Consider the following 23,752-nt stretch of genomic DNA (forward strand, 5'->3'; position numbering starts at 1 on the left):
CTGGGAATCCCTGACTGGTTTTGCAGTAGTCCAAACATAAAATTCTGGTGGTCACTGGAGCTAGTTTTTAAAGGCTGAGATGAGGTAAGCAAAGGCCTAAGGGCCTTCTCTGTTAAATCCAAAGTGGGTTGACAGATGGGGATGTGAAATTGTGGGAAACCACCAGCTCAGAGCAAAACAAAGCACCCATGTGCAAAGCCAAAGTATCACCCTGCAGCTCATGACTCAGCACTTGGATCATTCATGGAGGGAACTGATGCTCCTTTCTGTCAGACAGAAGGTGTCTTTCCATTTTATACCATTGCATGGAAAGGCTCCTTGCAAAAAGATGAGGGGAAAAAAAAAGACAGGGCTTCCTGTTAATTAAAGAGAATATTTGACATGCTGAGTCTGTCAACAAAACACTGTTTAAAGCCATAAGACTTTCTTCCCATAGATTGTTTAAGGTTAGAAAAAATGCTGGTAATTATTTGTTTTCATCTCTTATCTGAAATTCCTTTGTCTCTATACTGGGATGGAGAGCTGAAGGCAAAGGTGAAGAGAGCATATTTCTTTTGTTAGTTGCAATGATACTGTCCAAATGGCACGACCTTAAGGAGAGCTTTGGCCTGTCCCCTACAGTCAAAAAGGGCCTGTCAACTATGAGACAATCAGATTTGATCTCATTTTTACATTACATAATCTCTGGTTGTGCAGTGCTAGAGTTTATAAGGAATAAAAAGGAGTCCCTGAATACATGCAGTATAAAACAAAGCTACTACTTCACTCATATTTCTACATCCTTCTGGTGAACATATAAATTCTATTACTCTGTGTGCCACTCTGGACAACATTGCACAGAAAATGGCAGCAACACCATTATTTTTAAAGATGTGTGACCATTATTTTTACAATGTGCTTTCGAGTTGCAGCTCCTGGCTTTTGAAATGTTCAGGAGAGAAGATAACCATGGTTTGTTCTTTGCCTGTGTTTTGTTTTGAAATGGTATTTGTTTATATATTCCAGATAGATCAGAAAAATGGAGATGCAAAATATCTGCACTATTTTAAGCTATTCTGTGTCCTGCCAGTGTCTCATTTGTATGCAGCATACACTAGATTTGCCTAGAAGGATTTAGCTCAGTAGCTGGCACGTTTACATCAGAGAACAACATACACAGTTTCAATCGATTTCAAGCATTCTTACAAGGGGAAATAAATATGAAAAGTGTTTGTTGCTCAAAGTTCAAAAAATGTGATCAACAAATTGTAAAAGCTCAAAAGGCCAGACAAATTTAATAAAATATTTCCATTTACCTTCCTCAGCTTTACACAGCCTGTTCAAAATAATAAGACTCTCTGCAGAGTGCCTTTATCCAATTGTTTATATCACTTCATACAAAATATGTGTTTGAATTACCACAGCAATACAAGGATATAAATTCCCAGCCCATGAAATGCCAAATTCAACATAAGTTATGCTTTCTTGGCATCGAGATGTTTTCCTTTTCCCTTTCTGTACTGCAAATACATTTCCATTTGAAACAAATTAAAAAGCATGTAGATGTTAAAACATAATGACAGCTTAGAATTCAAGTGACTTGTGCAACATTATTTTGTGCTTTCCACTTCTCCATTTCCTCCTACTGCAATTAAAATTCATCATGCCCTACTACATGTACAATAGCAATGCATCAAGTTCAGTCCAGTAGAGGTTTTCAACCTTCAGACTCGGCTTTATACTACATGAGATCCTTGCACAATCAAAAAAAAAAAGAAAAAAAAAGTGCATCTTTTTTTCCTCATCTTTCTCTTATGCGGGATGATGTGAAGCTCTGATTAGTTGATGCAGGAATGCAACCTTGAGGTACGATTGCAGCCTCGGAATGATTCTTAAATGTAAAAAGAAACTTTTGGAGTGCTCCCTCCCTTTCTGGATTTTTAAAAAAGACACCACTATCATGGTGCTACTGGAGCCACGGTACAGTACATCATGGCACACATCCATAACACAACCAGGGACGTGAGAGACAACTCCTATTTACAAAAACTTGATGTCACTTCCAGAAAAATATGACAGGAGAAAAAAAAAAAAGGAAAATAGTATTTCCTGAATGTCCTGAATTTTTAGAAGATTCCTTTTACTTTCTCTTCAGCAACAGAGTGGTCCTCCATAACTGTATTTTTCCCTGACCTTTTTAGTATGGACCATAAGCGACACCAGCAGGAATTGGGAATCATATGGCAAACTGCTTCCTTCGAGAGGATGCTCACCCACGCCCCTTTACTCACAAGCCAGCTTGCTGTCAAAACTGGAAAGGGCAATGGAAAAGGCTTGTAGTGCACACATTGGGTAGTTGTAGTCCATGGTGAACACGTCCTCAGCCACGCGGCCAAACTGCATCACGATGTAGTCAGCTGCCAGAAAGGTCAGGAAAGGCAAAAGGCATTACTGTTGTTTGCAGCCCTCACCAAATAAGCAGGCATCCAACCCTACCCTCTGTCCCAGAGCAACGAAATACCACCCAAACATGCTCACTCATCAAACTTCACAGCACTTATTCATGCAAGTGGGTGTGCTGATAGCAGAGCGAGAAGCAGGGACAGCTTGAGTGATAAAGGGTTGCAAGACTTGTTAGCGTCAAAAAAAAGACACATATAAAAAGTGCTTTTTGCAAGAACGGGGAGACGATGGCTTCTGTATAGACTGTTGAAGCCTCTCATACAGATCTCAATTAAACCTGCTCAGATGACAACTGTGAGGGCAGAATCCCTCCCAGACTGTGCCCACGGTGCTGTTCCTACACTGGCAGGCAGAGAGCTCTACTTACGATCATTATCGTGGATAATTTGGAAGTTCTTCACCGAGGCCTGGGTGACTCGACCGTGGAAATTCAGAACATAGGACTGGGTGTCATCATTCCAGACTGGGGTTTTGTTGTGCAGCTCAATGACACTCTCTGTGTTTTTGTTCTGCCACCTTGCAAGAAGCGTCTCATGTTCCTGCACACACCACACATACACACTTCAGTTAAACATGCTCACGTGACAAAAAATACATTAACGGGGAAGAAAAAATTCATCAATCCTGGCCCAAAGGCTAAACCCTCAAAACAACTGCACTGAATGAAACTGAGAACTGTGAGGATCTAAATGCAAATGTGCATTTGAGTTCTTTCCACAGTTTGATAAATGTTAGTTGTACCTTTTGTTATCAAAATACTTTATTTGTAGAGCTTTTGTGAGTCACAGAAGCAGTCTCACATCCCATTGTTCTGCAATTGTTTGAATACCATTTGATTAACTTCTAGACCTTCAGAAATGCAAATAAAAAACCCAACTCTACCTGAAAAAGAATTCAAGTAATCTTTAGTGCTGGCTGCTGGTAAGACTTACATTTCGTGGTCTGATGGAAACTCTTTCATGATCCATATTCATTCCTGGTATGATCACGCTCATTTTACGAGGTCCTTTAAACCCCAGGACATTTGTTTCCTAAAAATGTTTAGAAAAGATTTCATCATACTCTTTATTTTTAAAGTTATTTTTTTCAGCAGAGAGACACTGTGTCAGCCCAGGGAACTTGTTTGTTAGTCAACTCAAAAAACATCTTGAAACTCCCACCTTCACTGGCACTGCCAAACATTCTAGCTTTGTCTTAGAAGCTCTGACAACAGGAAAAATGGAAATAGAGAGGTTTCCAAAAACACTCCTAACACTGGCTGCCAGCAACCCTTAATATAATTTTTTTTTTAGTCCCTTTGTTAAGAAAGGATATGAATTAACCAGATTGTTTGGCTACTGCCAGATCCCAAAATAAAGTAGTTTCAATTTAAAAATCACAAAATGCAGTCACACATTTTGATGTGAGACAAAATTAAATATATGGGATCAGCTCCATTTATTCTAGAGCCAGCACAAAAGCAAACAAAATGCTAGTCAGAACATCTGATAGCAGTGCTGTGGTTTTCAAAGTTTGCTTAGAGATACCATGGTAAAAAACCGAACACATTAACATGAAGGCAAATTTTCTAGCTATGAAGACAAGGAAAGTAAAGAAACCACATGGGCAGCAAAAATAAATCCACAGAAAATACAAATTCTTCCATTAAGAGTGATCTGATGCTTTCCTGACCAGCTTTTCTCAAGAGAACCAGAAAAAGTAAAGAGCAGTATTTTCCAGTAAAACCTGATTTTAGCATTAACCCAGTGAATGAAGCAGTGACCCCTTGAAGTCCATCTCCTCATGTCTTGTGATCGCTTTTTTTCAGTCACATGTATTTTCTTCCCCATCTGCCAAACTGAAATGAAGAGCCTTGGAGGTGCACTAAGGAATCTCAAGAAGAACATTCCCATTGTTCCCAGCAACATACCACAGGATGCCAAGAACCAGACCCCCAAGGCTGCAGCTGCTGTGGCTTTACCCCTGGGACATTTAAAAGTGACAAATTCAGCTGTCTCTGCTTTTACATTTTTAATTAAAATGTCCTGATTTCATGGAACACTAAACTTATTAAAACACCTCTAGTTTTGCAAGCGAAAATCCATGCATCTCAACCCACTGGAAACATCTGAAAATACCCACCTAAGATACCTGCAGCTTTGCCATCATCAGACCTTTGAAATAACTTTGCCTGTTCCAGCAAGTCATCTGGAGATTTTCCACAACTCATTAAAGATTTGCATGCGTGCAAGAGAAACTCTACTGGATTATTTTACTGCATGCTCCTGAAGCAATCCAGGCATATTCATATATCTTCCTAACTCTACACATTAATGGGAAGATTCTGCTTCTTTTCTGAATCATTTATGTCCCCTCCTTTGGCAGAGTAAAACGTGTTATCAGTTCAGTTGGTTCTGCATCATGGCAAGATGAAAACTGATATGACTGCCAGCAGATTTTATAAGTAGGAGAGACTCAGCTCAGCAGAGGACAAGTTCTAAGAAAAGATTCATGCTTATGCTTATTTTCCACTAAGTACTGACAATTTTGGGCTTCTCTGCTATGCCTTACAAGCTTTTCTTCTCCTCAAGCTGCAGTCCTGCTATACATAATTAATTTAGATGCTGACTGGTTGAAGACATTGTTGAAGGTAAAATTAAATAATAGTGCTGAATCACTTCCCTCCCAGCCAGCAGAGGAAAAAAACAGCACTATATTCTTTGGGTTTACTCAGAAACACTGAAATTGGTACCTCTGGCACATGATAAGAGAATGGTTACTAGTTGCACATTACTACCATCACCAATTATCACACACTGTGCTGGCAAATGCTACCCTTTTGCTAGGCTCACAGTGCCAAACTGAAATGATATAAACATGGAATATGTGAGGAAAATGATTAAAATTACCTCACCTCCTGCTTCACTCCCTGCTTCTCTTTTATTTCCCTCCTCCGCTCTTTTGTGTGTGGAAATTTCAGACTACAAAGGGTATTATTAGGGGAACACAAACCAAATTCTGATTTCACATCATTCTAATGCCACTGACAGTCTTTGCTTACACAGGAACACAAATATTGTTCACTGGCAGAGCCCTGTTGACTCAACCAGGACACCAATGATTTTTATCAGCTCAGAACTTAGCCCAGGATTGCTGCACTCTCTGCCTTAGCCCATCCAGTCAGCCTCACAATAAACTGGGCTGCAAGAGCCTCTCCCCAGGGCTGCCTTTAGAATATTACATACTTTCAAGTAATTATGTGAGCATGTTGCTTTAGTGGCAATAGCTGCCGTGATAAAAGCAGCAAGGTGAATATCCCAGCAGCTCCCAGGAGATTCACAATTTTATCACCCCCATTTTCTTGCAGCCACTTCCCTTCCTTGGACTTGTTTCACACAGCTGGGCCCTGTCCTTAATATTTTCTGTAGAAATTACCATTCCAAGGAAGGCTCAGCTCACAGAACCCACAACACAGGAAGAGCACAATGCAAGTGATTGAGGCCTGAGTAAGAACACAGAGTCTTGCTACTGTACTGAAACCTGAACAACACCTCAGAGCATCTATCAGCTGAGCCCACTGCCTGGAATCTGACACAAACTGAACTGAGAGATCCTATGGATCAGAAAATCCTGAAAACCCTCACAGAAAACCCTGTTACCAGTGGCACAGTTGCTCCTTGCTGCTCCTGGATAAATTTTGCCAACGATTCTGCAATCAGCCATTAGGTGCTGCTGCAGGTTTATTAATAGGCTGGGCTGCCAACACAAGGGGAGTAAAAGTGGTCAACAGCACCCAAAGAAACTCTAACCCTGCCCAGCTCTGTTCCTGTGGCTTCAAACATAGCTTAAGGTGAGCTCCCAAAGAGAGCCCTCGCCACACTTATCCCACAGTCAGGCACAGATGCAGCATCACTTTCTGCCTATATAAATTACACCTGCTGAGATGATTAAGCAGGTCACGCTCAGTAAGTTGGGTACAGCTTGATCTCCACATGGGTACTTGCTCAGATGAGCTGAGGGACAGTGAGAGGCATAGTGGTGCTTTCAAAGTACTGTTTTTATAGCTTTTGCTGCAGGGGAAATCTCAGGGCAGGAATTAAAGACTGCCTTAGGACAAGGGTGTTTCAGCTCTGCTCTTCCCGGCACTCTCTGCTCTGGTTCTGCTGCAGCCAGGAACAATAATCTCACTTCAGCAAACCTGGCTAGTTTGAAATGAAATACAATTCCAATTTCCTTTTGTCCTCTGGCCACAGCACACCTGCAAGCCTGCTGCCTTTCTCCATTAGTACCAAAACATCAATGGAACAAGTAATTTTCTTATACAAATGTACCCGTTTCAAACTGCTGATTACAGACATACAAAAGCAGCTTATCTCAGCCCCATTCTCCAAACAGTGGCTCTGGTTTGGTTCTTTTCAACACCCACACTTCTAATTACCTCTGCTGACCACAACAGCTTTTTATTTGGTATTGTTCATCATTCAAGTATCGTTTGTTGTTGACTTAAGCAATGCCTCCATTTCTCAATATGTAACTTTTTTAAATTGGCTTTGGTTTTCTCTTTGCATTTCCAGTTTGCACCAGATTAGTTGCCTGGCTCCAGGGAATGCCATCCTATATAAACCAGTAAAACTACCTTTATTAAACATGTATGTTCTGCTAGGCTTCTACTGAGACTTCAGTCAAAGTGACCTCAGACCCTGGAGTCTCATTTTAAATCGCGCAAGCTGAATTTTTTTTTTTTAATTCTCAGAATTTCAAATCCAACAGGAAGGGATGGATATGTATCTGCTCATCTGCCACATTAAAACTGCATCCTAAGCAGCAGGAAGAGAATGTGCTGGTAGCTAATACTGCCCTCCTTCCGAACTCCCAGCACTTTGCAAGGAAGGGATGGCTCTCAGCTGCCTTGCTCATGGAAACCTTCCAGATGCATTGCTCCCACAGCCCAAAGCTCACCCTTCTGGGAACACATTCTGTGCATACATGGGGTATGTGGTGCACCTCAGCCTTACAGATTTCCAGGCATCCCTATTAGATCTGGGCAGGAACTCTTCAGAAAAGTCATTCTTGGATATTTTTATCAAAGCTGTTGATTTGTGATACCAGACAACTTTCCGTAGCAGTGTACATACCAGTTTTCACTGGAAAGGTTTCTTGGGCCCAAACATTTCTAAACAGAAAGAACACTCTCACCACAAAGGTTATTCATCCAGCAATCCAGAAACAAGAGCAACTGTGTTTCAAGCCTTGATTGTCTGCATTGCTCCTGACAAATGCTACTTACTCTCCTGTAAGAGCCTGGTTTCTTTCATTCAATCAAATTTTGGATTTTACTTGGGTTTTTTCCTGGTAAATATGAGTTTTAGAGTTTTTATCCCAATCTCAGCTGCTGCAGACCTAGCTGTCAGCTACCAATAGTTTGGATCAGAGAGGCCTCCAAAACACCATAACAAACAATCATACTTTAGAGCAGTAATGCCATGTGTACAACTCTTCTCAGTTCAGGAGGTTCCCTAAGGTGGTGCCTGCAGGCTGTGATCCTACCCTTTCTAGCAAGTGATGTAAGAACTCCAACACTCCCTTCTCACCAAAGGTGAGAACTGGGCAACCCTGTTCAGTGCTCAAGAATTTTCACCTCTACTTTGCACTGAGCCTCCTGGTTTCTCTGGTGGAGATCAGCTGCCTGGTTACATCAAACTCTGAATGCTGATTTACATAATGCTAAGTGAGAAGGAAATTCAGTGTGCTGCTTCAGAAAGTGAGCTGCCCCTCCTGCACGCTGTGCCTGTGAGCAGTACTTACATAACAAATAGCAGCTAGCTCCTGACGCAGGGTACTCGCCTCCAGGCTGGATGTTGTTTTCATTGGATTTACTCCATTGTCATAAACTGTAAACTTAGTTCCCATAAGATTTGATCTATCAAAAAAAAAATGGAAAATCCAATCACCATTTGTCAGCAATGCTGCTGAAGACATCTATCCTTTACTTAACTGTGGCCCCAGAGGAAAGGCAAATATTGGGTACAGAGAGTTGTTATTTCTAATCCCAGCTACATGGCCATTCCTGGATTAAAGGCCAAAATGACAAAAATGTAAAGGTACAGTACAGAAGTGTATACTAAAGGTCCCTTATCATCATGCTGGAGATTTCTGATAACATCTTGCAAATTAGGAAACACAAGAAAGCTGTAAGGAAACACTCGGGTGGGGTTATTTTGTGGGTCTGCTTGGTTCCAAGATACACTTACTCGCTCCAAAACCATCTGATTTCTTACCTGACTACTAAACTCTGTTAGAATATAGGGAGTGACTTTTATAAAGCCATTAGTGAGATCAAATCTTTCCTATTGCAATGGAAAGGAGAGCAAAATACAGCGCAGGCACAGATGATCTGAACACACACCCAGAGGCTCCACGGAGGGATCAACAGCAGACTGGCTGTACAACGTGGGGACAGACAGAAAAGGAACACGTGGCTCTGAAATAGTTCCACTACCTGTGAATAACTAATTTGGATCTTGAGGAGCAGGCAAAACCAAAGGGATTTTCAGACTGTGTAACAGTGCATTCCAAAGTATTTATATCAATAGAGGCTAGACACAATGTACTCATGCACTTCTGAAAATCCCATTAAGATAAGGTGTGCCGGTACACCCTTGAGAATTTGGTCTTTGAGCACTTAAGAGCTTCAGTCCTGCTGACTTTTAATAAAATGTGATCCTGTAAGTACTTGAGACATTTTTGAAAACATGCCTTGGATACTGGTGATCTTTAAGACCACGATCACATGATGTAGTCAAGCCTCTAACTAAGAGGACAGTGAATTACAGGCTTCTTAATATCAAATGAACTTTGCATTATATAAAGAAATTATCTTTATTTTTATATCCTAGACTTATCAGTGTTTACCTCAGTTTTCCAATAAAACTCTCTCCACCCCGAGACAGGTCAGTTGGGTCTATAGAGATGAGGTAATTAGAGGTTTTACTCTTCTTTCGTTTCCTTCCAGCCAACAGAAACACCTAAGCAATGCAAAAAAACACATTCTAGAATGCTAAGGGGGTTAGCACACACCACTTCCTACTTTGATATAAGCAAACCATAAGCAATTTTTCTGTCTTCAAGCATCACTAGCAAAGTAGCAGAAGATCTCCTGGGATTTAGCAAAACCAGGAAAAAAAAAATCTGGTAAGGGAAAATGACTTCTCAACCACTCATTCCATTATTTATGGTTTAAATAATTAAATCTGATCTATTTTATTAAATGTTTCATTCCAGCTTGCTCTGGCTCTTCCAGCTGAATTGAAAGTAGATGCTTTTCAGGCCACAGAATGCAGAGAGCCTCAATTCCTGGCAGTCACATAAAGGTGCCATGCATGGATTATTTAAGGCCAAAGATCAGACATATGAAGAAAGGCAGTGGAAGAAAGGGATACTGTTGTTTGGCTTTGGGAAGAATGTAGGGTCAATCTAGCAAAAGCAAAAATGTATTCAAAATATAAGATTACATTTTCTTTGTAAGACTCCTTCAGATTTTCATTAATTTTGTTTTTTAATATTCAGATGCAACTGGTATGCCATTCAAGTTATGTTATGACCTTTTTACCATGCTCCCTTTCCAAGTGGAGGTAATAAGTAGGGTACATCCCTCGGTCCATTCCCTTCTTGTCTCTTGTGATCCTGCACTTGACAGTGACCCCCTGTGGGGCAGGTCTGACAGCAAACTCCTCCAGGTCATCCACATCTATGAGAGGCTCATTTGTGGAAGGACTGGGAGCTGAGGCCACTTCCTAAAACAACAAGCAAGATTCAGGGCTTTTTATTTTCCATTTACAACAAGGTTATAAGCACAAAGGAACAGCATTTGATAGAAGCTGCACTTTAAAAAAGTCAAACCAAGGGTCATATTGTCTTGCTGGTGTTCTGTGTACAGACCCACCTGGTGGAGCAGAACAGGGTGGCTGCACAGACAGAATGCTGTAGAGGGCTTACAGAGCAAACCCTGGCTCACACCTTCCCATCCCACCACACTCCTCCTGTCAGAAAGGCCCTGCTCAAGGATAGGGGTGACCTTTGATGGAAGGAAGGAATGGGATAGGGAGCAAGAGTTTAAGCTCCAGAGAGATCTAACAAAGATGGGAAGTCAGTGCAGTATATAAAAGAGCAGGGCATCATTAACTGGCTTAGCAAGAGCTTGTGATTTAGAATATTTGAACCAGCTGAAGTCTTATTTTATGTTCAGATTGTAGCAGAGAGAACAGGGTGGGAAAATGGCCAGAAAAAGTCAATAGAAACAAAAGATCCTTCTGAGCACCTGCAGGAGGGAGAAAGGTAAATATTTACTGCTTCCCTCTCTCTTCATTCAAGTTCAGGCAATATTTGCCATTCTTTTCTCCAAGTCATTATTTTCATTGCTTGCTCTTGCAAAGCCTGAGAGGTATCACAGTAAATCACCTTGGAGAGACTCTAGTGCATATTAAACACAGAACAAGAAAGCCAGGCCTGTCCTGGGTGCACCCTGAAATTGTGCAGTTCATGGCAGCTTGCACACCCCTTCTTCAGCACTCTCCCCTTACCTTATTGGATTTCTTGCTTGTGGCAGAACCAGGCCGGGTGTTACTGTTTAACTGTGAAGAACTGGAGCTGTCTTCATCCTCCTCATCTTCTTCCTCATCAAAATTCATGCTACTTGAAATGCCTGAGGAGAAAAACAGCACACTTATACCAAACAGTGATAGATTAAAGCTGCCCATACCTGCTGTAAAACACCACTTATCAGACTGCTGCACCCTGAGGCTCACAGGTGAGTGAGGGGGTGTGTGAGAGTGGTTCACTGTGTGAGGCAGACCATGAACACATGGGTCAGACAGCAGCTCTCCTGAGAAGCCTAAACATTCAAGTGAATGAGACAGGAAACATCATGGTTTCCATTCCACAGATCAAGGATCAAGTTACCCAGTGACACAGGAGCAAATATCTGGTCAAGAACTAAATTCAGATCACCTTCATCCAATCAAGGACTTCAAACACAACACAAAATCATCAAGCTGGAATTGGAGCTGAGAGGACAACCTGGCACAGCCACTTGGAAACCCTCACAATTAAAATACAAGCCCTTGCACAGCACACTTTTAGCTGTGTGATCTGCTGAAGAGCACATCCTAGACCGAGAAGAAACATTCACATCAAGGAAATGTTCTCCTACATCTTAATTCATGTAAAGAATACTATCAGCCCAGGCCAAAGGAACTGCCTTATAGCACTTGAAAATTTGACTTTACAGGAATTCAAAACCTCAGACATTTCAAAGGGAAACACAACTTTGAAACATCAAATAGGTCTTAGCAGCAAAAAGCATCAATGGTGGGACATTTGCCAGGCCTAGTTTTTCAAAGAGTATCATGCAGATGAAGCCACCCCATATCCAGGTTCAAGCTCTCTAAATTCCATATATTACAGGCTATATTCTATCCTTTAAAAAAAAACCAAAACATCCCTTGGTCCAGAATTCCCATTATGGGTAAGTCCAATGTAGAAGGATAAATGAAATGCAGATTTCCAGAGCCAAGCAGCATGGACATAATTAACTTTTTCCTTCTGTACTCACCAGGAACATGATCCAGGGCGACAAGACTGGATTGGGAGGTGGAAGAGGACCAGGATGTATTTGCATGGGGATCTGGGAAAGGAAAAAATCCAAGGGTTTGATTCTGCAAACCCTTCATTGAGTGAACAAGCGTAACCTGGCAAGAGGACTCCACACAGGGCTAAAGACTTCTGGGATAGGGCCACAAAGCTGCTGCTTGGATTCACAATTTCTGCACTGCACCATCAAATTCACCTTCTACCTGCTTATACCTGCTGTGATCTTCACTTTCAGTACCTTGAATAAAGTGAAAAAGCCCTGGGTCACAGAGCTGAGGCTTCAGCAAACATCATTCACACTGAGCAGCTGTGCCACCAACGCTTCTGTGCATGATGTGCACTGCATGGTGGGGCTTGGGCCTACTTTGGAACTCTAACAAAATAAAAACCCTCAAACCTGACTGACATAAGTGATACACACAGATTCTACACAATATTGAGTCAGTAACATTGAAAGAAGTATTCAGATTCATATTCAGATGGCCTAAATTGTACTTCAGTCCCTGTGCCTACTGCATCCTCATCATCAAAGGATGAAATCTGGCTCTCTAAACTGTTTTTCTGGGAGCTCCAGGGATACGCATAAAGATTTTATTTTATTGTAGTTTAGTCTTCTAAAATATTAACTTGGTCTGTCAGAAGCAGACAGGAAACCAAACTGATGTACAGAAATATAAACAGCAGACATAGACTCAGTAATGGTTTTCTTCAGTTCAAATTTTGGAACTGTAGGTTCCAAAATGATGAAGATGAAGAAAAAGACGGCAAAAAAGGCAGTAAAATACTTTTTGTTTTTATTGCTGTTTCCAGTAACTTCAGTGCATGCCTCTTTAGAATATCCAGATGCACACTGGAGAGTGAAACACCACCAGAGTAGTAAGAGTGAGGGTATAAAAGCAAGCCAGGAGCATCAGCAATGCTTGCATTGCATTCAGCTGCCCTGTGAAGGTCTCATTATCCACTTCTTCAGCTCCCCCAGTGCTGACATACACCACAGAGCACAACAGCAAAACCTTTCAATAGCAGCTGCTTCTGCAAGGGAGGCCTGAGTTCACAGGTCAACAGATATTTTCAAAGCCTGTAGAATTCATTCATTATTAATCCCACACTCATTAATCACAAGCATTATTTCTTAATAAGGACAATCATGTTCTAGGCTCTATGCATGGGTAATGGACACAGTCCATCTCCTCAGCTGGCAGCTGCACAATAAAGCCATAATTCATATCCACAGGCAGAACTGGTTTATTTCCACACCTGTGCTCACTATTTCACCACCAACACTTTAGTGAGGAAAATTCTGTGCCAGCCTTAGAAACATCTGTGCTCACAACCTGCAGGGAAAAATGCTTCAGGGAGCTCCTGGTATGGAATCCCGAAATTAAACTGATCCCCTCCCTAAATCTCAAAACTTCAGGTGGCAAAGAACTAAGACCCAATTGCTCATTCCATGCCCTTTACAGAGACATATTGGAAACTGATAAGTGTGAGGACTACAAGTTAGTTATTCAGTGTTAAAACTTATGGAAGTCTGACTCTGTCCTAGTGACTCATTTGCTAGGGAGGAACACTAGAGATTAACACTTTGGAAATTAAAAGGATGAATATTTCCTACAGGAGGAAAATTATTCTAGGATGGCAATTTCCAACAGATGGAGAAATCAAATAAAACATTTGGCATTTTCTTGCAAGTGGCATATTCTTTTCACACTCGGTAGCCTATAACCTCTTGTCTTGTTACAGAGCTTGACTCACTGGGGAAGGAGAGACACGTGCTAAGAGAAGTTTCTCTCCACCAGGTTAGTGCCAAAGAGCAGAACAGGCATGAACTAGGGCTATGCAAATGCAATGGGATTCAGCTTTTGCCATGAGACCAGTTAGCATTTCACAGAATCACAGAATAAGCTGAGTTGGAAGAGAACCTTCAGGGTCATGGAGTCCAGCTCCTGGCCCTGCACAGGACACCCCAAGAGTGTGGCCCAGAGAACTGTCCAAATGCTTCTGGAACTCTGCCAGGCTGGTGCTGTGACCACTGCCCTGGGGAGCTGTTCCAGTGCCCAAGCACCCTCTGTGTGAAGAACCTTTTTCTGATATCCAACCCAAATCTCCCCTGACACAACTCCAGGCCATTTCCTTGCATCCTGTCACTGTCACCACAGAGAAGAGATCAGTGCCTGCCCCTCCTCTTCCCCTCATGAGGATGTTGAAGCCCACAATGAGGTCTCTCCTCAGTGTCCTCTTCTCCAGGCTGAACAGACCACATGCCCTCAGCCACTCCTCCTACGCTTTCCCCTCCTGACATTCACCATCCTCATGGCCTCCTTTGGACACTCTCTAACAGTTTAATGTTTTTGCTATGCCGTGGCACCCAGAACTGCCCCCAGCACTGGAGGTGAGGCTGCCCCAGCGCAGAGCAGAGCAGGACAATCCCCTCCCTTGCCTGGCTGTGATGCTGTACCTGAAGCCCCCAGGACACAGCTGTCCCTCCTGGCAGCCCGGGCACTGCTGGCTCCTGTTCACCTTGTCATGGACAAGGGCCCCCAGGTGCCTTTCTGCAGTGCCTTATCTTTGTGCACTTCTTCTTCTGCTCCTATTCCATGCAAGAGAAGCCTTGATGGGAGACAGCAACTCTAAAACTGTTCAGGTGACATACCAGTAAGGACATGCCACAAACAGTGAAGTGGCAGTGGGAAGCCACATGAGGAGCTTTATTTCTGCATAAAGTACCACATGAATGGTGGGATACTCAAAACTTTCTCAAAACAAGCATCCTCTGCTAGTATCAAGCAGCAAACAATACACACATAATAAAAATAATTTACAGAGGTGCTGCTGGCATTATTTTAATGTCTTTGTGTCTCACCCAGCATAGCTCTGCTGTTAATATAAATGAATAAACCTCAGCATTCACATTTAAATAAAAGTGTCCCCCTTGCCTCAACTTGAAACACACTAGTGGTTCACTCTTGGCAGTGTCTGTTCTGAGCAGGAGTATACTCAGACCTGGTAAAAAAGATTGTATCATATATTTGAGAATATACAGAAGCAAACCAAAAAATTTCCACTCTCTGTTTCTATTAAAAATAAACACAAATTTGGAGAGAATAAAAATATATGATAACCTGGCAAAAAGCCATCAAAAGGAGAAGTGTCCCCCAGAGTAAAAATCTGAGTGCTGTGACCTAATTTGCAAATTCTGTGGGTACTTTTTAAGTCAATCAGCTTTAGTTTAGTAATGTGCCTAATAATTAAATATTCTGAGCCATGGTCTAAGGCAACACAATCACCACACAGATCAGAACTTGTTAGTCATGCCCAACACCCCTGCAACTCAAATGCCCAGGAAATAGCACACTTGGAGAAAATCTGCCCATTTCAGTTGGAGCTGCTCACATCTGCAGGGTAATGTCCCAGAAAAAATGAATCCTAGTGAGAACTGCTCTGCAGACAAGAGGCAGCATTTAGGTATGAATAGTCCATTCTACACGAGTCAAGTTTGCACTTACATTTTGCTCTTTATACACAAAGAGGTTATTCTTAAAGCATCAGAGCACTCTTGGCTTGAGCCATCTTTGCTTCAAAAGCTGTACACTGAAGAAGAACAACTCCAAAGCAAATGTCTTCAGAAAAGGCTTTGTGAGGGTTGGGGGATTTTTATTTTTTCCTTCCTACAGTTCGTGTCTAAGTGGAGATAACAGTGCAGGAAGGAAGAGGCAGATGCATGAATGTGTACATACACAGTCTATCTCCCAAAGCATGCATGCCTCTGGAAAAAGAAAAAGAAATTCCAGAACATTTGAGGACTCTGCGTGGGAAATGCTGCAGAATGTGGTGTACTTTTCACCTCTGCAACCCTGAACTGACACTACAAAAGCATGAACAGTGTGTAACTGACTGCACCACTAAAATGAATATTCTAGTTTGAATGTTGCTATTTCATGCTGGTTTTTAACCATCAAGTGAGTGATTTCCAGAGTTGTACATTATAAAAATGTGAACAGATGGATGTGAGCATTGGCATCTGCCTGTACCTTAATAATGGCACTGCACTGCAGATGGGGAAGTTATCCCTGAGAGCCTGCAGAGCTCTTGTTCCTTGAGACAAGAGAGAACTTCATTGTTTTATATTTTTTTAGGTTTGGGGTTTTGGATTTTTTTAGGAAACAGAACAGAGCCTAACAGGCTCTGAGGAGAGCACACCCAGAAGTAACAAACTGTGCTTAGGCTTGGGCTGACAGTGAGAATAGGAAATTGAGTCAATGTCCATCAAGCAAGCAGTGAGAACATGAAGGAAGCTTTAGCTACTTACCTTTCTTCTGCATTGCTGTTCTAAGATCTTGCTTGCTTTGCTGTTGTTGGCCAGTAGCCACTTTGTCACCATCATCTTCATCATGGCTAGACTGTCCAACAGTGAGAATCTGCACTTGACTTCCTATCTTCTGAACATCATCTTGAAAAGCAGCTGGGCCATCAATCCCTGTGAGACAGCAGCAAAAGCCTTGGTTGTCTTTGTGTCAAGAAGTTAATGCAAAGAGAATTGTTCACTCACAAAACCAGCAGCTTTTCTAGGAGTCACAGATTGGATGTTCACACTCAATAATATTTCTAGACTTAAACAAGACCAAGCTAGCCTCCAAGCAAACACTTTGCTTCCCACATACTGCAGTGGAGAATCTCCAGGAGAGGATCAGGATTTCACTGGTGCCCTCCTCACCCCAAAGCACACCTGCCCCATGCACCAGAAACACTGAAAACTAAGCAGAAAAGAAACACACTGGAGAGAACTGATAAAGAAAACAGATAAAATTTTAATAAGGGCACACAAATGATCCAGAAACAGATGAACCTGAGTCCTGGGTTATGCCATATCCCCATATAAACACCGCTGCTGTCATGAAATACTTTAAAGCTTCAAAAACCCAGAAAATTCACAAGTAGATCTGGCAGTGTATCCAACAGAGGGGCAGCATATTAACAAGCCTAAATACACCCTTTGAGTTAGCAAAATTGCCATACATTTAATACATCAGAGCAAAACTATAAGGAAGATATTACATATTCCCTGGAGCCTTCATCCTCTTGAGATGCTTAAATGCCAACCAGGCACCAGGTCCTGAGCAACCTGCTGTGAGCAGGGATGAGGGACCAGACAGTGCCCAGAGGCACCTCCAGCCTCCCATGCTGTGATCCTGTGACTCCTGAGCACAGCCAGAAAGAAATTATTTACCTCCTTATGGCTGTAAATCACCTCCAAAGAGAGAAAAAGAAAATAACAGGCGGGGAGGTGTTCTTACCACAAGCCAACTTCATTTTGTTTCTTCAGGGCAACGAGGTAAAACATCAGCCTGCAAATGTACTTCAGCTCTCAGTGAAGACACAGAGCTGGAATATGTTACTAAATCAGCTATATAAAAATGCATTTCTGTATCTATAAAAATAGTAATATTTTCATGATATAGATATTTTCACTTCATAGATATAATAAATAGCATGAGCTGTATACTGCTGCTGTTGTGCAATTTTTGTTAATAAGCAAGCAACATTGTGGAGAGTCAGCAAGCACTACAAAAAGCTAATTCAGTAAAGGAATATGGTGCTTCTCACACCAAACAGAGCTGAATAAACCCTGTGAGAAGGAGCTGCAGGGATTGGGATTTTTTTTGGACTGTGATCTGTAGCAGAAGTCTCCAAGAATACCATTTCATCCTGCTTTGCCAGCAGCTGTCAACTTGCATTAAAAGACAGCTGGATTATACATTTAGCACGCTTAACTGTACTTTGCAATATCTGCTGTCACTGCCACTGCAATATGAAGCATAAGTGGGAAGAAGAGTGGTTCATATCCCCAGGAACAGCACTGGCTGTGCAGTCACCCAACAGTCTGACAGAGATGCAGTCTGACACTGCAGAGGTGTTAAACCCACAGAGTTCAAGACCACAAGGAGTTACTGCTTCATCTGCATTACACAGGCCCTGGCAATTCCTGCACCAAGCCTGCAAATTCTGATTCACTTGCAGCAAAACTAACAACAACGACTAACAGCAAATAAATAATCTCTCCATCCAACCTTGAAGGGCTAGATAAAGTCCATGGAAATGTCTCTGTGACCTTGCTAGGATGACAATTTCAGAAGAAGCTCTGCATGATACAGAATGAACAGTATCATCTTCTGTGCTGCAGGTATAATATAGCAGTGAAAGAACTGCATTATCTTAAAATTTATCCTAGGAGAAGCACCACTGCAAAGGTGCTCTAGAACAGACAAGTAGCTGCTCAGATCCTCTGTGGTATTTTTAACAGCTTTACAATATTATTACAGCATTATCATTACAGTTGCTGCCTAAAGATAGGTTCTTACCTCAATACTCTGAATTTCAAAAGTGTTAAGCATGCATGAGTTTAACAAGATGCCTCATGCATATCATACCTAGCCCCTTGTTAAGCACTGGATGATACAAACCTAATTTTGAAAGCACTTTTCAGAAGGAACAAAACACCTTAATTATTCCTCTTCAAAGCAGACATTGATCTGCAGCAAATGAAATGCCTTCAGCAGCACTGGAGATTGCACTGAGGCTGATTTTTCCCCAGTGCCTGCAGAACATCTGCACTCACATCCCATGCTGTCAGGAACATCGTGTATTATTAGGAGTCAGGACAAAGGCTGCACTGGCAGGTTACAGTTTTAGAGAAGAAAAATCAATTTCAGTGTTCTGAAGAGTGCATCACTGGTAGTGTGTGTTATTAAGCATTAGGAATGGTTCCACTGGTGAGCACATTTAAGGGAATGAAATATGTAGCAAGACAGAGAGGATTATAAAAAAAAAAAAGGAAAAAAAAAAGCCTCTGCTGCATTAGAACACTCTAGGTGCAAATGCAGCTTTAGCTAGTTAATACTTGTGTGTGTGCGTAATCTTTGTAGCTACACATGCATGTGTAAAATGGGATTAAATGCAGGCATACATACACATTTTTCTATATCATGAGATATAAGTGCATCTTTGTAAGCCATAGCTCAAAAGGCAGCTTTGCCACCACTTACCAAATGTCTGAAAACACCTCCAAGCTTGTGCAACCATGATATTCAAGGGGCATCTCTCCCCCTCTTTGTCCTTTTCATCCACTCCCTAGAAGATTGGTTCTCAGTGTAATAAAACTAACCACTCATCTCTAGTTTCTGTGCTTAAGGACATGGCCAAAAGAGGCAAAGAAGCTGAGTGGGTTGTGCCAAAAGAGTTTTAATTGCTATGATCAGCATTTTTTCACAGTGCTTCCCAAAAATCAGATAGAGAGAATGTCTGACAGAGACAGCCTTGAATACCTGCTAAGAAAAAAGGGGAATTTTTTAGAGGCAAATGTGAAGGAGGGCAGAGAGGAAAGAAGAAGATTGGAACAACCCTCAGAATAGCAGTGCCTTCAGAAAAGGCCTTTTGGTACACTTTAGCATGATCATGTCTCAGATGAAAACCAGAGGTACCAGAAAGGAAAACAAAGCAATACCAGCGAAAAAAGAAAAGCATCAGTAAAAGAGCACTGCTGGCATTTATAGCCTGCAAACTACTATTCATCAATGCCCGTATTCTCTTAGACCTAAATCTTCTGGACAATATTTATAAATAGGCAGCACCAATCTGTTAAAAGCTGGTAATCTAAACTCCTGGCTGGCAAAAAAGATTACGTATCAGGGAAGGAACATAGCATAGAAAACAAGTAATTCTGCTTTACAAATGCAGAGCTGCAGGACAGGGAAGTTCTTGTTCTCATTTTATAGAGCGTTTAAGGGACAAGTTTGATGGATGAAGCTGGGCACACTGCTCACAGACTAAGAATATGATTAATAAAATGATCTGCCCTTTGCAGGACAGACCTGAAGAATTGACCAAGGTCAGGCAGGAGCCCTCTGGAAAGGAACACACATTTCCTGAGCTCAGTTACTGCTCTGACAAAGGAGTCACATCCACGTGGATAACACCCAGTGGTGTGGGTGCAAATGCTACTCAAGACCTCTGCAGAGCAGCTCTCCCTCCAACTGGGGAATGGCAGCACAGCCCTTCAAAGGATGGCCTGCTCTGAGGTCAAGGACAGGGAATCCCAGGGAGATCTGACACCAGAACAAAGAGCTTCCATCCTTTAGAGAACCTGGCTTAAAGCAAACCCCGCTGTCAATATTTTCTAAGCCACTTCCCATTATATTCCTAGGGGCTGTGCATCCACTGACAGGGGTTCAAGCAACTGCAAAATTACAAAGGGATTTGTTCAGAGGGAAAGGGAGCAAATAGAAATTCTTTTTTGAAGGGATGTCTAGAGGTGATTTAGTCCAAACCTCCACTGGACTATTGCTAGCACCAAATCAGGACAATAAAAGCAAATACTTGAGCACTAAGCTCTATACTTACTTTGATGCAATCTAAAACAGTAAATAGGAACTATACATTCATAAACCTTTACCCTTAGGAGGTCAAAATTACTTCTTCACAATCAAATTCATGTGTTGCCAAAGCACAGCCTGAAAGGTTTGTCAGATCTAGAAATTACAGGAATTCACTTGTTGTTCATCCTACCCTTTTTATTTAGTGCCCAGGGAAGCTGAGATAAATCTACTTTACATGGACTTCCCTCCCCCCATCAGAAAGGAAGTGCTACAGTGAGAAATGATGCTCCTTCCCTACAACTGCTGCTGCTTTCTGAGCCAGCCAGTGTTAATGTAGCTGCTTGTTACATAGGAAAAGGGGACAGGATGCACAAATCAAAACACTCAGACAGGCGTGAAAGAGAGAGAGGAAACATGGGAGAAGCCAACCAAATCAAAACATGGAATAGCCACCCTGGCAGGAAAAGCTCTGTGTGTCAGAGCTGCTCCTCGGCTTCCTGGCTCCCAGAAAGTCAGCAGGAAATGCACAATGTACCACTTGCATTTCAAATAAAATTGCTGTGAAATTATTGTTTATTTTGATATTTTAAACACATCCAGGTTCTGATTTCACCGATGAGAAAGAAATCTTCATTTATGTTGTCCATGGCAGCTCAGAGCAGAATCTCCTAGAATTTTCTTAGAATGTACTTACATAGTCTAAGTGCAAGAGCTTTGGGAAGAGAAACCAAACCCAAGCAACCACCAATGATTTTCACAGAATGATTCCTGAATTTTCATTTCAGATTTCACTTTGTATTAACTCCTGTTTCTCATGCTTTTCTGGGTTTTTTTTAAAGTTCCATTTTTTTCTTCCTGATTTGCCCCATTCACTGCACTCAGCCAAAAAATTCATTTTATCCTGTATATTTATCAACTTCTTTGTAAACCTTTCCAAACAAAGTAACGACACCACTATGTACCTGTAATACTTTCATGAATCTCCTTTTTTAAAGACTCATCAGGACCTTTGATAGCTAAACATGCTCTGGTTTTGTAATATTATGTAGGGTGCATACTTTTCATAGGTTCCTGCTGCAAATATTTTTACTAATTTGCATGAATTTTCTGTTGAACCACCCAGTGATGCTGTACATGGGGTTCACTGTTATCCTGAATCACCCCAATCTGCCACAAATCAAACCAAAATTTGATCCACCATCTCCATTTGAAAGACAACCATTTTACATATGCATTTGTTACATCTGGGGTTTTTTTTCCAATACTGAATATTTTGCTAAGCAATAAACTGTGAGACTGAAGCTTTCAGAAATATCAGTTTAATGAGCTAAGCTACTACAAAATGTCATCAATTTACTGCAGTTCCAGGCTCTGTCCCACAAAAATTATGGTTCTTTTTAAAAATAGGCACAGTGCACAGTGCATACTGCCATTAAGAAATACCAGTAATAATCACAGATTTAGAAAAAATTGCTGAATACCATGTTACCCATCAGAGAATTACAAAGTGCACTGACATGAGCAGTTAGCTACATTCCTTTTCCTCTGCCAGTGTAACCTCATTAAACCTGATATTTCTCTCACGTTTGTCTTCAGCACATTGTTCTGATCACAGCTTCATCACTCTTCAAGCCACTTAAAAAAGCATTACACATCTAAAACCAGAGTGCACTCATTACACTACAGCTTCAACAGCTACTCATGTATAATTCAACAATTTTTGCTCTGAATTAGCTTCTTATTCATAGGATCTGGTCTAAGTGCTCTTTTTTCTTAAAGCACAAAGAGCTGGGCTACGCTTAGAAAGGGAAGGTCCACTATAGCTAAATACTAACAAAAACCTTTAAAATGCTATTTTAGCATGTTAAGTGCACTTACCCCTCAGCATTCATCCTGCTCATTTACAGGACATACAAAGGTTACACTCAGAGTGGAGACAAACCTGCAGTGATTGCAAAGCTAAAAGCAGAACCTAAAATTTCCCAAGATTTGCTCTAATTACCAATGAACTCCCCCCAACAAAATCCCTTGTGTTAAAACATGGCATAAAACCCTGCATCCATTTTTATAGTTAGATCTGAAGTTATTAGCAAATCCATTCAATATTGTTATAAAAAAATCTTAATACTCACATCTATTTTTAAAAGTAACTGAAAATTAATACAAGCTCCACTACAGGGTTCTGTTGCCACTTGCATTTTCTTCATTCCTGAATTCAAAATTAGCTATGTCTGTAGTGGATTTATCAGCAAAATCCCTCTGGAATTTTAAGGATGCATTTGGTTTTATTTTTACATCCAATGAAAAAAAATATTTTGCAGCTTTGATAAGGATGGAAGACTGGAAATCCAGTCATAATCCTCCCAAGTTTACAACACTGTCAAAGGTAAGCCAGATATTACTCCAAGGGTGAAATCATACATGAATGAACAGCTAAATCCCAGTGTACAGAAAAAGTAGATGAGCTGGATGAGGGGCTATGTGTATGCTCTGAATGTACTTTGACTGGCTTTTATTTGCTTCTAATCATCAACATGAACTTCAGGAGAGAAAATATTCAGCATTTTCTTTGCTATAATTGACATATAATGGATGAATAACACCTCCACTCCCTGAAAACTTGGAACTGATGGGCAAATGCTGAAGGCCAGGGAAAAGCTCCCATAGCAGAGCAGGATAAGCAGTAAGAATTGCGTCAGAGGTTGAGGTTTCTTGGGCTAAAAATATTAGTTCCCAACACATGGAGCAGTGTCAGCATGCCAAAGTTCTCAGTCTACACAAAGTGACTTCACTTTCACTGACACAACTTGCTTTTATTGACATAGGCTAACGTTTGCCTGCTTGGGGGACTTTTCAGAAGATGACTAAAACTATAACTGGCATGTGAGAAAAATACTAGGTGTTACCTGCTGTGGGATAATAAAAGAACTGTGCAGCACAATATCTTCAGTTCTGAACACAGTACAGACACAGGCATGTCAAAAGAGGCATTATATGAGATAAAACAGAGCCTCAAGGCTATGCCATAACCATGATTTAAGTATTGGCTCACATAATGCTCCCTTTCAGGCTTTCTTTTAAACCAGCAAAAGAATTTTTACTCTTCAGCAAGATGTACCTCAAAATAAAACTTGGCATTTGTATTACCACGCTGGAATGTCATTACTTTTTACATTAAACTGGGAAACGTTCGCTTTCTGTTCATTTATTTTGCCAATAATTTTTACACTGAGTTAATTTTACCTTTGACACACAGCATCTTTTCTCAAATATATGAACAGCCTTTAGCTCAGGGCCAGGCTCTAAAGCCT

The 23,752-nt window shown here is 41.3% G+C and overlaps 1 protein-coding gene across 8 annotated transcripts in view; it reads right to left on the reverse strand.

The window, feature by feature from the left end:
• Positions 1-1,245: 1,245 nt before the first annotated feature.
• The window catches only part of TUB (TUB bipartite transcription factor), a 134,454-nt gene continuing 111,947 nt past the window's right edge, over positions 1,246-23,752 (reverse strand). For 5 of the 8 annotated variants that reach the window (XM_077179849.1, XM_077179845.1, XM_077179846.1 and 2 more), the window contains 9 exons: positions 16,379-16,546; positions 12,032-12,103; positions 11,001-11,122; positions 10,023-10,214; positions 9,334-9,446; positions 8,227-8,341; positions 3,375-3,473; positions 2,810-2,981; positions 1,246-2,396 (listed from right to left, as the gene is read on the reverse strand). In XM_077179849.1, coding sequence (XP_077035964.1) covers positions 2,263-2,396; positions 2,810-2,981; positions 3,375-3,473; positions 8,227-8,341; positions 9,334-9,446; positions 10,023-10,214; positions 11,001-11,122; positions 12,032-12,103; positions 16,379-16,546 — 1,187 coding nt within the window. In that variant the 3' untranslated portion in view covers positions 1,246-2,262. The remainder of the gene's footprint in view (positions 2,397-2,809; positions 2,982-3,374; positions 3,474-8,226; positions 8,342-9,333; positions 9,447-10,022; positions 10,215-11,000; positions 11,123-12,031; positions 12,104-16,378; positions 16,547-23,752) is intronic. The other 3 variants (XM_077179851.1, XM_077179847.1, XM_077179848.1) reach the window with 1 other exon arrangement.

The sequence above is a fragment of the Agelaius phoeniceus genome, chromosome 6 (genome assembly GCF_051311805.1).
Source record: "Agelaius phoeniceus isolate bAgePho1 chromosome 6, bAgePho1.hap1, whole genome shotgun sequence".
Classification (NCBI taxonomy): domain Eukaryota; kingdom Metazoa; phylum Chordata; class Aves; order Passeriformes; family Icteridae; genus Agelaius; species Agelaius phoeniceus.